This window comes from Oculina patagonica, chromosome 4 (assembly GCF_052425735.1).
Source record: "Oculina patagonica isolate OP01 chromosome 4, crgOcupat, whole genome shotgun sequence".
In the NCBI taxonomy this organism is placed as follows: domain Eukaryota; kingdom Metazoa; phylum Cnidaria; class Anthozoa; order Scleractinia; family Oculinidae; genus Oculina; species Oculina patagonica.
In genome coordinates, this window is record NC_135761.1 from 27,987,124 (window position 1) to 28,002,061 (window position 14,938).

Below are 14,938 nucleotides of genomic sequence, written 5' to 3' on the forward strand. Positions count from 1 at the left end.
TCCGTTATGTAAATTTAAATGACTTGAAGTCTTACAAACTTGCATTTAAATGAATGATGTCCAGAGTAATTTCAAGTTCACGGCTGAGTGGCATCTTGCACACAGAGAAGTAATTAACATGGCTCGTTGATTTGTTTCTTCAACCAAGCAAGAAATTAAAATATTGCTGGATGATAAAGACTCAGAAAACACAAAAAGGTTGACAAAAGTTGCAAAGGAACTGTTCCACAAATACCTTGAAGATAAAAACATTTAGGAGCCGAATTGCAAAAAGAGATTAGCCCAAGTGTAGTTGAAACATTTGTCATTGTTTTCTTTAAAACAATGTATAATAAAATAATTAATATTAGATTCGGGTTTTGTGACATCCGGTATAATCAAGGTCTCAGTAAGTGTTATCAGTCAAAGCCTAAGGCTGAGGCTGATAACCAGGCTTTTAGCCAGGATAAAATTTTAGAAAGTGGGAGTCCATTTTTTTGTGGGCCAAAGGCCCACATAGCATGGCACTGCAGGCGCACTGCTTCTAGCGGGGTCTGGGGGTATGCCCCCCAGAAAATTTTGAAAAATTGAAGCCTCTAAGACGTGATTTCCGCAATTCTGAGCAGCTGTAAACGTCTTTCAATTAAGCTATTAAACCGCCGTTTTTCCTTGATAATTTTACAAAACTATCCTTTCCTCAACTTACCTTGTTTAACATTGAACTATATTTGGGACAGAAACTCCAGTTGTTATGAACAGTGATTGAAATTTGAAGTTGTCAAGCCACAAACTTACACGAAAGAACGGATATGCACCCACGTACATATTTATTTTTAGCACCCGGCAGAGTAGCCTGGACACGACTTGGGGAGTTAATATTATTGAACAGCGGCTTTGCTTGTGAAATCGCTTCACTTAACTTTGATTCATGCGAACAAAACAGTAAGGAAACTCGCCAAAGAAAGTGTAAATAGAGAAGAAAAACACGCAAGCAAGACTATTGAAAACAACTCTTGAGAGCAAAAAGGAATGTAAGATTTTTAATTTATACACACTGTTTTGTTACATTAACCACAGAAGTTCGTAAATTGCCACCCAAAACAGGCCGTCGAAAATCACCTATTTCTGAAAAGTGGCCGTCCTTTGGACGGCTGGACGGCCGCCTGGCTAAAAGCCTGCTGATAACACTACAGTAGTCCTCATCCAATAATTGTTTATTATTTGAACCGTATTAATTCGATTTAGCGCCCAACCTCAAATAAGCGCCCACCTGGATTAAGCACCCACACTGAAGGTAGGAAAAGTTAATAAGCGCCCACCCCCCACCCCACAAAAAAACCGAAGTGCACAAGAGGAGTATTGAATATTGAAATTGACTACGTACTACTAAGAGACTTCCCCCATGACCAAGTTTTCTTAGTATTTTACAGAAACTTTCAATCAACAGTTAAAATTCTGCTTTGGTACATCTTCACGTTTTGTTATTATTAATTATTTTGTTACGAAAATAAACTTACTATTTGCTGAAAATCGTGAACATTTAAAAAGCGCCCAGCCTCAAATAAGCGCTCACTCTCAAGGTCCAAAAATAAATAAATACGGTATCTTAACCAGTGTAACAGTGTAAACTCATATTCCAAGTAAAAATATTAAAAGCCTCAGAAATTTATTGTAAAGAGTTCATCACTGGGCTGTATTTTATTATGTGTCCAGTACCACTTCACTGGCAAGAAGATGTCAAGGCAGGACTTGACCAGGACGTATCACTGGGCGTGCTTGAGCAAGTCCCGGTAGGAGAGCCTGTCACATGGTGCCACCGCATGGTTGTATGTGCAAAAAAGAACGGCAAGCCTCGACGACAGTCGACTTCCAGGCGCTTAACCTCCACGCCACACGCGAGACACACCACACGCAGAGCCCCTTCCACCAAGCACGCTCCATACCCAGTAACACAAAAAAGACCGTCTTTGACTGCTGGAATGGCTACCACAGCGTCCCCCTCCATGCGGAAGATCGCCACCTCACCACTTTCATAACCCCATGGGGTCGATACCGCTACAAAACAGCACCCCAGGGCTACATCGCCTCCGGTGATGGCTACTCGAGACGCTTTGACGAGATTGTCTCTCACGTCCGAAACAAAACTAAGTGCATCGATGACACCCTCCTTTGGGCAGATGACCTCCAAAAGAGCTTCTTCCAGGCAGTGGATTGGCTCGACCTCTGCGGACACAACGGAATCATACTTAACCCAGACAAGTTTGTGTTCGGAGCCGACACTGTGGAGTTCGCTGGATTTGAGATCACCCCAAGCAACGTGCGGCCATGCAAAAAGTACCTCAATGCCATCAGCAACTTCCCAACACCAGCCAACATCACTGATGTACGCTCGTGGTTTGGACTCATCAACCAGGTCTCCTATGCCTTTGCTGCTAATGAACGCATGCTGCCATTCCGACAGTTACTCCAGCCAGGAACTCCCTTCCAGTGGACTGATGAGCTCAACCAGCTCTTCGAGGAATCTAAGTCCGTAATCATTAGTGAAATTGAGGAGGGCGTGCGCATCTTTGACAAATCCAAACCGACCTGCCTGGCAACCGACTGGTCCAAAAGTGGCATTGGTTTCTGGCTATTCCAAAAACACTGCCAGTGTCCATCCACTGAACCCTTCTGCTGCAACACCGGCTGGCAAATCGCACTAGTCGGCAGCCGCTTCACACATGCCGCTGAATCTCGTTATGCCCCAGTGGAGGGAGAAGCTATCGCCGTCGCAGATGCCCTTGACAAAGCTCGATTTTTTGTCCTGGGCTGCAGCAACCTAATCATTGCAGTGGATCACAAGCCCCTACTTAAGGTGTTTGGAGACCGGTCCCTTGAGGAGATCACTAACGCCAGATTACGCAACCTCAAGGAAAAGACGTTACGTTACCGGTTCCGAATGGTACACATCCCTGGTGTTCGACACAAAGCCGCTGATGCCATTTCCCGTCACCCTACAGGAACTACCACACCAGACATGCTGATCCTGCCAGACGACATAGCAGCAGCCACAACTGCCCCGGCTGTTCTACCCCAATTAGCTGCCTCAGGACACTCATTCCTGGCCGGCATCCGCCAGAGCGAGCCTCGGCTAGGAACCTGCTCAATCAACATTGATGACCAGTTAGCATCCTCAGCTTCCTCAGCACTGAGCACAATGGCCGTTACCTGGGACAGGGTCAAACTAGCTACAACAAGTGATGGGGACATGACTCAGCTACTCGACATCATAGAGAGTGGATTCCCCCAGTTCCGCCATGAGCTACCGCCTGCCCTTCGGGAGTACTATCAGTTTCGCGAACACCTATACACAGTCGATGGCGTAATCCTTTACAAGAATCGCATCGTCATACCACCATCCCTCAGACAGCATGTCTTAACCGTCTTACACTCAGCACACCAAGGCGTGACCTCCATGACAGCACGTGCTGACAGCACTGTATTCTGGCCTGGCATCACTCGAGCCATCCTTGCCCTACGGGAAACCTGCAACCATTGTAACCGCATGGCACCATCCCAACCGAGTGCACCGCCCTCACCCACCATTCTTCCAGCTCATCCCTTCCAATGCATCTGTGCTGACTTCTTCCACCACAAGGGGGTCAACTACCTCGTTGTGGTAGATCGCTACTCCAACTGGCCTATTGTTGAACGAGCACGAGAGGGATCTAAAGGCCTGATTGACTGCCTGCGGCGCACATTTGCTATGTTTGGCATCCCCGATGAATGTGCAACAGATGGAGGACCGGAATTCACTGCAGCAGCCACATGCCAATTCCTGAACGAGTGGGGTGTCCACCACCGTCTATCATCAGTGGCGTTCCCCCACTCAAACTGCAGAGCAGAGATAGGTGTAAAGACAGTTAAACGGATAATCACAGACAACACTACCCCAAACGGCAGCCTTAACACCGACTCCCTGCAGCGTGCCATCCTTCAATATCGGAACACACCAGACCCTAATACGCAGCTCTCCCCCGCACAGTGTGTATTCGGCAGGCCTATCAAGGACTTTATACCTATCCTGCCAGGCCGCTATCGACCACACCCTACCTGGAGTGACACCCTAGCCACGAGAGAGGAAGCTCTGCGAAACCGCCACTTGAAAGCTGCCGAAAGATGGACAGAGCACACCAAGAGACTCCCACCCCTGGCAGTTGGCAACCACGTACGCATCCAGAACCAAACAGGCCCATACCCCACTAAGTGGGACAAGACAGGCGTAGTGATTGAGGTCCGCCAGTTTGACCAGTATGTCGTGCGTGTTGATGGCTCCGGCAGGATGACCACCCGTAACCGAAAGTTCCTAAAAAAGTACATCCCTGTGCACACCAAGCCCCCTCGGCACACTATCACTGATGACCTCCGACACCTTAACCTGCTGACCCCCACACCAGCCAAGCCACCCAGGCCCAATCCACCACCAGCAGAGCTGCCACCTCCACCACCATCTGGCACACCACTGCATTGTCCTGACCTTACCAGCCCCAACCAAGAGGGGTGTGCACCCCCGCCACCACCTACGCACATGACACAGCCCCACCCTTCTGCAAATCCATCGGTACCGGCCAGCCCAGATCCACCACCCATTTGTGAACCACCATCCCCTCCCCCTGCGGATGCACCAGTGCCGGCGAACTCAGGCACACCTCAAGCACGGCCAAAGAAACCTGCACTAGCCTTGCGGCGGCTACAGGATTTTAATGCAAAAGGACTTCTCGAACAATGAGACTGCCACATGACTCATATGAATGACATTATGTTTTCTAGTTTTGTTTTGTTCTTACAAATTGACAATTACGATTCTCTGATATCAGTCTTCACTGCCCCTCCAGAACACTAAAGGAACACTAAAGACTTGGGGGGAGATAGAGCAGAATGATATAATTAGAGAGAGATCTGGACACAGACTATGATTTGCCCGATAGGGGCCTGGTACGAGTCGTTCGTACCACGTTGTTCTTGTTACATGTTCTCGTCATTCTTAAGTGAGAATGCTCGTCGATATTAAAGTGTATTTCTCAATGAAATGGATACATTCCTATCTAGGTTTTGAGCACAATTTGTACATGTACAATGTAGACATACAGTAATATACCGGTAGATGTCATAATTAGATAAAAGAATGCAAAAATGTTCTTAACTTACAGTTTCTTGATACCAATTCTCTTTAAAATTCCATAGTTCTATACTACTATCTGCCCTGATAAAAAGAATTAAGATCAATAAAGGAAATGGTAAAACAATGGTGGGCAGGTAAACTAATGAGGACTATATGCAATATTTCTTCTAATGTATCACTCAGTTCCAAGCAAGATCATCCCCCCCCCCCCCGGCCAAACCCCCAGGCTGAAATGTCATTGTGAGTAGGGTTTTCTCATTAACACTTGGTCTAAACTGACACTCTATGCCCTAGCTTATTACCTTAATATAGGAATATAACGAGGCATTTTGAAAACGCGAACAAAATTTATGCATAATAAAAATAAACATGAATAATTTAAAGAAAAATTCTGGTCAAATGCTTATAGTAAGAAAGTTAACATACATAACCAAATACTAACTCACATCCTTGAGCTTGCTAGCGTTTTATAATTTACGACACATTTTCTCGATGGTCAAATGCCCAACCATCTGGGCATCTGTTGGATCAAATTCCCCATTATCTGGGCCTCAGTAGTGGTCAATTGCTGGGGGTTGCCGGGGGGGGGGGGGGGAGGTGGGACGACCTTGCTTGGAATAAACACAGTGGTCACAAAATTAATGTTCACACATTACTGGGAGTCATGTGAAGTTGAACACGACAGCTTGACTTGCTGCTGGCACACAAGAGGACATGTTGTAGATCAGATGTGTAACAGGGATGTGCATGTATAGCAGTGATGTTCCTTCACAATATTTGTGTAAACACGATAACGTAGTTTTAAAAAATTGCTTATAAAATACTGTTTTTCATGATTGCCATGTAGAAGATTTAGTTGATAAAAATCACTTAATAAATCACAAACTGCACATGCACAAGGAAATGTAACACATCTCCTGGGATCCCTCCTGGTGAACTTTAATTTCATATTATAGTACTGGCCCTAAAGAAGACTAGCTCTGCTAGTTGAAAATATATTGGCCAATAAATCTTGCCCTCCTGCCGCTGTACCAGGCTTGCAATCAATTTGGTTTTATAAGCACTTAGAGTGACGTCTGGTACGAGCATTTCTTGAACAAGAGATCCGGCAGCAGACAAGCCAAGCAGTTTTTTGTTCGTTGCGTGGTCCCCTGCATCCAAACTGTTTTTTTAAAATAAGTTTACGGTTTTATGCTGTCAAACAGTTACAGAAGATACACATGGTTCCATTTATGGGAATTCGAATACAGTGAAAGGGTAGATGGTTTATAGAGTAAGGACAGACACTCTCAGCTGCTGTGAGTTTTTACCTGACATGTTTACACATGTCAGTATAAACCACGTGTAGCAAGATATGTTATCAACCTAACGTAATTTACCTTGATAAAGCAAGCTTAGACGGCTCATCGCAGTCTTCAAATGCCATGCAGTGAATTGCTTGAGGTACATATTCTATAAATCGAACCCTATGTACTGTATACTTCATTTTATCGACCATTTTAGTCAAATGTAAAATCATAAATAAATGTCCCTCTCACGCTTTGAGTCCCCGAATCACTTGGTCAGCAACAAGAATAAGTTCTGCTGTGAAGCGTGCGCAGTAAGTTGTTCTTCATGTAAGCGAACCTTTCGCGTCCCTCCCGTACCGATGGTTGTTGAATCTTCACGTGTGTGTTGATCACAGTTCGCTGTTTTGGATTTTCGACATGGGTAAAAGGAAACAGAGGGTAACGTGTCGTATTTTAAGTGTAAATTTTGCTGTATAGTAGGTTTTACCAGAAACCGGGTTTTTTACTCGTATGCATAATCCAGACAATCTGGTACTATTGTGAAGAACAGCTCCCGCTAACCGACTGTCGGTCAACTGTCGGCCGACAGGTTACCAACAGACTACCGACAGGCCGGTCGATTTCGGCAGCGCAGAAGCTAGTTTTAGGCTGTGATGACCGAAACTCAGGAGTATATACCTTTCCTTTCAATTTCTCATAAATTTTGGGGTCCGTTACGGAGGAAAAACATAAAGAAACAAAAAGGTTAGTAAAGTAAATGGTTTGAACCCAGGAGTATCAGTAGTTCGTATAGTGTGATCGTCCGGGTGAGAGTAGTTCTGAGAAGAACTGTTGTTGGTGACTGACGTTTCGACAACCTGAGCGGAAGTCATCTTCAGAGTCAAGTGAAAAGTTGTTGTCAGTCGCCTATCAACAGATGTCAACAACTACCGGCACCTTACAAACGACTTATTCACGACGTAAACAGAAGCGACAAATGAACCGACAACAGAACGACTTAATTTGACTAACAATAGACGGAACAGAACGACTTAATTACACTAACAATAGACGGATCGAAACTGACCAATTTATGATGACAAACTTTACATGAGTCTTACAGCCAATAACATCACGGCTTAACTGACCAATCAGCTTCAACGGACCAGACTTATAACATCATCGACTGACAACAACTTTTCACTTGACTCTGAAGATGACTTCCGCTCAGGTTGTCGAAACGTCAGTCACCAACAACAGTTCTTCTCAGAACTACTCTCACCCAGACGATCACACTATACGAACTAAAAAGGTTAGTGTTACCGTATAACACATTACCGACACATCACCGCCTGTCGGCTGGCTGTCGGCCGACAGTTGGCCGTCATCATAGTCAAAACCTGTCGGCAGGTTGTCGGCCGACAGACGACCGACAGCCAGCCGACAAACGGCCAACAGACGGACGACAAACGGCCGACTGTCGTCCGACAAACGACTAACAGTCGACCGACAGTCGGTTAGCGGGAGCTGTTCTTCACAATTACCGACAATCTATTAACTGTACTGTTGTTATGTTATTAAACTTATCTTTTTTTAGGAGAAATCAAGACAGGGAAAGAGGTCAGGGGGCAAACCCCCTATGCACTGGGTAGAATTTGTAAGGAAAAATGATTCGTTTGAACAATATTACAAGGTATGAGTCAGTTAAATTAGCCCGGCGTATCCAATCGAACAAAATCGAACCAAAAATCAATCGAACCCAATCGAACACCAATCGTTTGATTGGGTTCGGTAATCGAACATCTATTTTGCTGTGAATTCGATTTTCGAACCAATCGAACACAATCGAACGCAATCGAACTCAATCCGACTCGATTATGTTTGCAATCCATCTCTTGATAAGTAAATCACGCAGGACTAACCAGGGGGACAGTGCACCATTCAAAATGTCCGCATTATAATTAAACAGGCGTTCGGTAATCAAACCTTCGATTGAGTTCGATTGTCGAATGTTCGGTAATCGAACGTTCGATTTTGTTCGATTGTCGACTGTTCGTTGATCGAACGTTCGATTTTGTTCGATTGACCAAATTCTATTGTGAGTTCGATTATGTTCGATTACCGAACCCAATCGAATGATTGGTGTTCGATTGGGTTCGATTACCGAACGTTAGATTGGATACGCCCGGAATTAGGTTTGGCTGGTATAAAGAAATAAGTTGGTCTGGTTATAAATGATAATATAGCTACAATGATAAATAATGACAAACTAGTTTTTCCCTGACAGTTCTGTACACTTAAGCTTATCAGGCATTTTTTGACATTTATTTCTTTTGACAATCCTAGACAATGTCCCAACTAAAAGCATTCAAGCTTTTTATTCCTCCCTTCCCTAAGGCGATCCCAATAAAATGTTTCCTTTCCCATCGCCCGCCCGACCCATTTTTTTCGAAATACATGTAAAAAAAAAATCCAAATTCACTAGTCAAAGAGGCAAGTATTTTAATTTACAAGCACACGATCTTGTTTTATTGACAACAATTGGTATGATGTGATGTCCTTGTCTTTAATTAACATAGATACTAAGTTTTTCAAAGGCTGTTTCAAGCCAAGGGCATGAATGCTTGTTCCAACATTGTCAGCGAGATTGACTGAAACAAAATCTTTAGGTTCTGCATCTCGTGGCTTCTGTAATGAAACCAGACTCCTTAAAGTGTTCATCATTTTTATCTTTTTGCCCAACCGAGCGATGGCCTAACCTGGGATCAGGCATTCTTTTTTTGCAACAGGAGGAAAGAGAAAGAAAGGAACGCCTGATACATTTATTTGACGAGTCGTCTGCCGCCCCATAATTGAAGTTTCTGTCAACGGAAATGTCAGTGATACTATCAGATAAACCATGTTCTTTGACTAAACTGGCGGGAATTTGATTGTCTGTGGTTTCATTCACGCGCGAAACTTCAATCATTAGCATAACTCAAAATAAAAAATTGGGTTTTTGATCAATTTGGACGCTTAACGTTCCTTTGGAAAGGTATAGAGATGTAGAAGATGTGCAAATGAAGTTCCATCACATCTGTTTTCAATTGTGTGTAACACTCAACAGTTTGATAATAAATATAAAAAAAATTGAAAATCTGGCAGCTCAGAAAAAAAGATTTGAACTTGCTTCGTAGTTTTAACAAACTATGCTACATGCGACTTATTCTTTTTTCATCTTGGAGTGTTCGAAAATTCTATCTTCAAATCTAGCAAAATGGGCATTAGTACTGGTCTCCACAAGATATTTTTAGAATGGAAGTCACAGTTAAACTCAGGTAACCAATCAGAATATAGTTAAATGTTGCCTTTTGTTTCCTGACCAATCAGAAAAAAGTCCAGATTGTGGATTTTTTTTCAGACGACTTGACAAGTAATTGTATCAGATGTTCCTTTTTCCCTCCCGCCACAAAAAAGTACAGCTGATCGCAGGTTATCTCTTCTCCTGTTCATCTGATGTTGATCAGGGCCTGGTTGTTCAAAACCCCGATTAAACAATAATAATTTAATGATATCGTGTTCTTCTAAATAGCATATAGTTGGTCATAAATAATTCTTTCAAACACCTTGGCCACAATGGAGATTACAGGATTTTTTTGGGCGATAGTTGTTAAGGTTGTTTTGATTGCCTTGTTTAAAGAGTGGGGTAACCCTCATGCATTTCCAATCGTCGGAAATATACGTAGACTTATTGATTGGTTAAAGATATCACGAATAGGAATGCAGATGAGATCCGCAGGACTTGTTTAGTCACCACTTATTTGCGACAATCATGCCATGTGACTGTGGGAGAATGTCATCCCCAGAAAAATTTCACTCAGTTATAATAAATTTACATCAAACTGAACTTAATCTTTAACTTTCCTGAAGTATTAATAAAAAACCCTGCACACTTGGTCATCAGTCTTACTTTGTGGGTGATTGCTTTATGGCTTAAGTTGTATTAGAATAATTATCAGAAGCATATATGTAGAGGGTTTTTATTGGTGGGAAATGCAATCCTTTTGACAAATGTGCTGATATGTTTTTAACACAGGTTCAACAAATAGTTCCTGAAGAAGAGTTTCCTGTTTTTATTGAAGCAATACAAAGAGAACTTCCAAGCACATTCCGTATCACAGGAACAAGAAGGTACATGTAGTTAAGATCAATTAAGTAATAAACTAGTGATACCTATCGGTAGAAATGCCAATGAGTACAACGGGACGCTTTATGATTTTGGTCGATCAATAAACATTGCGCGTTTTCTTTGAAAATCTTGAATGTTTATGGAATAAAATGCGATTTTATGAAGGCTAACAAAAAGTTCTAAAATAATACCAAAGTAGTGAAGATTTAGTGAGAAATCTTGTAAACTTCATGCTATTTGAGAGTTTCAAGCCATTGTTGTCCGATGCCGCTATTTTGGAAAGGTTTCCGCTGTTTTAAAGTTCTATAGGTCTTAATCAAAGTGGCTATGAGCCACTGAACACGAAAAAAAAAAATACGAAACAAAAAGCAAACTTTTACAAAGATTTGCCAAAACAAAGCATTTCAAACTTTCCACATTGCAGTTGAATCCATTCAGCACATAAGTATTCAAAAAAATTGAGGTTTTAAAAGGTAAAAGCCTGGTCGGACAAGTTTGTGGCCAAAGACAGAGATTCCAACCCTTTTTGAAGTAAAATAGGGAGTATTTTTAGTCCTGAAGGTGCAAGCCTCTAGGGGGTTCTGGGGGCAAGTTCCATCGGAAAATTTTGCAAATTTAGGCTCTCTCAAGTGCCATTTCCGACATTTGACATCATTTCTGAGTTATTCTGTAAGGTCTTTATTCTTTTCACAAACATTCTTGCTGCTTTTCTTTACTTTTGCTACACTCAGATCGCAAAAAAAGTACTAAAATTAGCAATTTTTTTCTTGTTTTCAGAATTTTATGATAAATCGGGAGAATCTAATAAAAATCGGGAGAGCAGGAGGCAACGCATCAAATCGGGAGGGTTGGAATCTCTGCAAAGATGGAACAAGTTTATTTTATTATTCCGAGAATAATTCATCACGCGCAATGCGTGATGTCTCAAATATCACGTTAAATTGTTGTTGTTGAGACACTGCAAATTGCATTCGGGCAAATGCAACCAGCTTTTAGGAAAATTAAAGGCCCTATTTCCCGAGGAAAAAAACGCCGGAGTATCCAGAAAAAAAATGTAGCATAGGGAATTTATTTTGTAAATTTGAGAAACGAAATAAAACTCTCTTCTGATTGATAAAATCTGTGTTGTTTACTTAGCCAGACCTAACTTAATTACGCATGCAAATTTGTATGACTTCGAAATTTTCAAAGCTTTGGAAATCTTGAAGTTTTGGAATGCATTTCTTGCCTTCATCTTAAATGAAATTAAATTCTAAACAAAGTTTAATTCAAGTTTCTTTCGTATTTCAATCTCTAGTTCGGGAATTTTGGCTTTTTGAATCGAACAGATTTAAAACCTTTTTGTTATCTGAGACGCATCTTGTCTGGGAATTTTAGTTGCCAATGAATCATGCACGTGCTGAACAAATTAGTAGCGCGCTGATTGGCCAAACTACAACAAAGTGTGCACGTGCTGAACAGATTCTGCTGAACGGATTGGCTAAAAACATCGGAAATTGTGTCGTCACGATCTACCTTACATTACATTACTTACATTGCTCGACATTTGGAGTGTTTCTGAGATTTTTTTCGCATATACAAATCTTCTCGCGGCTCTATATTCTGCCGCCTCATCAGGCCTTCTGGTCTTCCAGAAGGCCTGATTCGTTGGCAATTATGCTGTACATGTAGTTCAATTTCTGGTTGCCTCTAAATCTGTTATTATAATGCTTCCTTTGATTGATTCTTGCATTCTTTGCACTTTGTTTTTCCTAAATTATTTACTTTGACTGTTTATGTTGTTATTTTACACAGAATTTTCTGCCCTTTTGGGTTGGCTTTTGATTAATTTCATTTGTGAAAATAAATACTGGTAATAACATTTTTAATTATTGATTATTTTTCTTTTGAATGCCAGAAAACCAAAAGCAAATTATCATATCTGACCACCGGTCATCAATCAACACAAATAACAATGCACAACATTATTGTCTGCCACGTACCTGTCTGGCTGTTAATACAAAGAAGATACTTTATTAAGGGGGGTCCTTCTTAACTACAGATCGGGCTAGATCTAGAACAGTTGCTCAGGAATTTCTAAAGATGGTTTTTGTTTGCAAGCTATTTTGGAGTGTTCGGCAATGCTTAACGGTGAATTTTTGGTGGGGAGGACAACTGCATTAAAAAAATTGATATTGTGCACGCGTAACTAGTGCCAGTGCCAAACCGTGCGCTTGAAGTTAATAAAATCCCTAAAACTTTTGAGAGTTCCAATTTTTTTCAACGAATTGGAGACAACATACCCTTGTTCATACTGGTAATCCTTCATATGGATTTTCCGTTTACATGTAAGAATGGGACGCTACTGAAGAAAGGCTGAAAATACAGGTCTTTATTACGCCATAATAATAATAATGCCAATTTCATAAAATTTCATAAAAGCCATACAAAGCATTACGCACGTGGACATTCTTTAACTGTTGACACTGATTTTAATTCTTATATCTAAACGCCCTTTCAGTTTTAGGGTTTTTTCTATTCCGGTCACATGATTTGTCAAATATGGCTTGATTTGAAACTTTTGAAGGACTCTTCAATTGAACAAAGTTGTGCAAAACTCTTATCCGTAGGAGGTTTGGTTTCCGAAGTTTGACGGTCAGAAATCTTTCTTAGCAACAGATTGGTAGTTAAGAGACCCCCCTTAACATGACTAGTGGAACTCCCTCTAATATCATCAAACTCTTTTTCTCAACAGTCATGCTCAGGAACTGTTAAATGCTATCAGGAAATTTTTTCTTGATGATCTACAAAGTGTACAGTTTGATGGAGGAAAGGCTGACCCGCCAACACCTATTGCATGGTAAAAAAACATCTAACACCAAAATTTCCTTTATAAACTTTAGCACTCTCCCACCAATTCATTTAAATCTAATCTTTGCTCAAGCTTTATTGGTTTACACTTAAAATGAGCAGCTTGTTGATTTTGACGTTGACTTAAAATTTTTACAGGTCTTAGTAGCCACTGCAGTCTGCCTTTAAGGCTGGTTTTCATATGATCACCCCGATCATTCGATTTTATTCAGATCCACACACACGTGTGTGTTTTTTCAAAACTCCAATATCGCTTATGGCAGCCTTCAATGCAAGAGCGAAACTTGTGGCCTCCTATCTTCTCGATATTGCCATTTTATGGCGAGGGAGGGATAGGGAGGCCAAACGGAAATGTAGTTCTGGTAATATTGATTCACCATGGGACAGTTTGGATCGCTTGATCGTCTCCCTCTGAGAAAGTCGTTCTCATATACTAGTAATCGTTTGCAATCCCCGCGGTCTGCGACCGATCGCCCAGATAGAACATGGGCGATCGAAGCGATGATGATCGCCCCAACCGTTGCAGACATTAGTGATCGTCTCTGTAATGTTCTCATATGATCGCCTGGATTGCTATTTATACATTAAAATATGTCTTAGTTACATAAGACCTGTAAAAATTATTTACAATTTGATTTGGGAAAAACTAACTACATACTATTAGATAAATAAATAATAGATAAATATAAGAAGTGTAAAATGTAAAATTCCTGAATGGAATTTATGTTCACAAAAAGAAGACTGATTGAACCATTACAAGCCACCTTAACGATAGTTTTTTTTCTCACTAGGTATCCTGATGAGTTAGCTTGGCAAATAAACTTGACCAAAAAATTTATCAGAAAGTCTTCATGCATGGGAAAGTTCCATAACTTTCTGGTTCATGAAACAGAAACGGTAACTTGTTTATTTACATGTGTACATGCATGTCTGAATAACATGTAATATATAAAATGCTATTTGAATTTTTTCTTGTTCTTAAGCTGTCTTCTGAATGTCGTACAAACAGTTCTTTTTCTAGCTGTCTTCTGAATGTCCTATGAACTGTTCTTTTTCCAGCTGTCTTCTGAATGTCCTATGAACTGTTCTTTTTCCAGTCTTGTGCAATGTGAATCCTGTGAACTTTGTAACAATGAAATCTCCTTGGTCGGATGCAGTTAGCATTTTTATCATCCTCTATGGGAAACTACACTGTAATTCACCATTTCTTACATACACACAAGTGCCGTAAAGTACAACTTACAAACACTGTACATATAATAAATTAAAACTATAATTGTATTTTCATCTGTGACCTGTGTTTATTTTCTTTCATTTTCAGGGAAACATCAGTCGTCAAGAGGCAGTCAGTATGATTCCTCCTTTGCTTTTAGATGTCAAACCAGGACAAAAGGTTTGTGTGTTAAAAACAAGAATTAATAAAAATTAATTAATTCATAACAAACGATGGTTGGCATGTAACATGTATAGCTGGTTTTCACTGTTGTATGATGAAAAGGTAAAACCAAAACC

The 14,938-nt window shown here is 41.1% G+C and overlaps 2 protein-coding genes across 4 annotated transcripts in view; one reads left to right on the top strand and one right to left on the bottom strand.

The window, feature by feature from the left end:
* Positions 1-6,693, bottom strand: part of LOC144650065 (U3 small nucleolar RNA-associated protein 4 homolog) — a 51,379-nt gene extending 44,686 nt beyond the window's left edge. For all 3 annotated transcript variants that reach the window (XM_078509712.1, XM_078509713.1, XM_078509711.1), the window contains exons 1-2: positions 6,520-6,693; positions 5,167-5,221 (exon numbers count right to left, since the gene is read on the bottom strand). In XM_078509712.1, coding sequence (XP_078365838.1) covers positions 5,167-5,221; positions 6,520-6,659 — 195 coding nt within the window. In that variant the 5' untranslated portion in view covers positions 6,660-6,693. The remainder of the gene's footprint in view (positions 1-5,166; positions 5,222-6,519) is intronic.
* An 84-nt stretch (positions 6,694-6,777) lies between these two features.
* LOC144650060 (RNA cytosine-C(5)-methyltransferase NSUN2-like) overlaps positions 6,778-14,938 on the top strand; it is a 57,835-nt gene continuing 49,674 nt past the window's right edge. The window contains exons 1-6 of the mRNA XM_078509707.1: positions 6,778-6,867; positions 8,006-8,101; positions 10,484-10,578; positions 13,311-13,415; positions 14,218-14,323; positions 14,748-14,819. Of these exons, the coding sequence (XP_078365833.1) occupies positions 6,847-6,867; positions 8,006-8,101; positions 10,484-10,578; positions 13,311-13,415; positions 14,218-14,323; positions 14,748-14,819 (495 nt within the window). The 5' untranslated portion in view covers positions 6,778-6,846. The remainder of the gene's footprint in view (positions 6,868-8,005; positions 8,102-10,483; positions 10,579-13,310; positions 13,416-14,217; positions 14,324-14,747; positions 14,820-14,938) is intronic.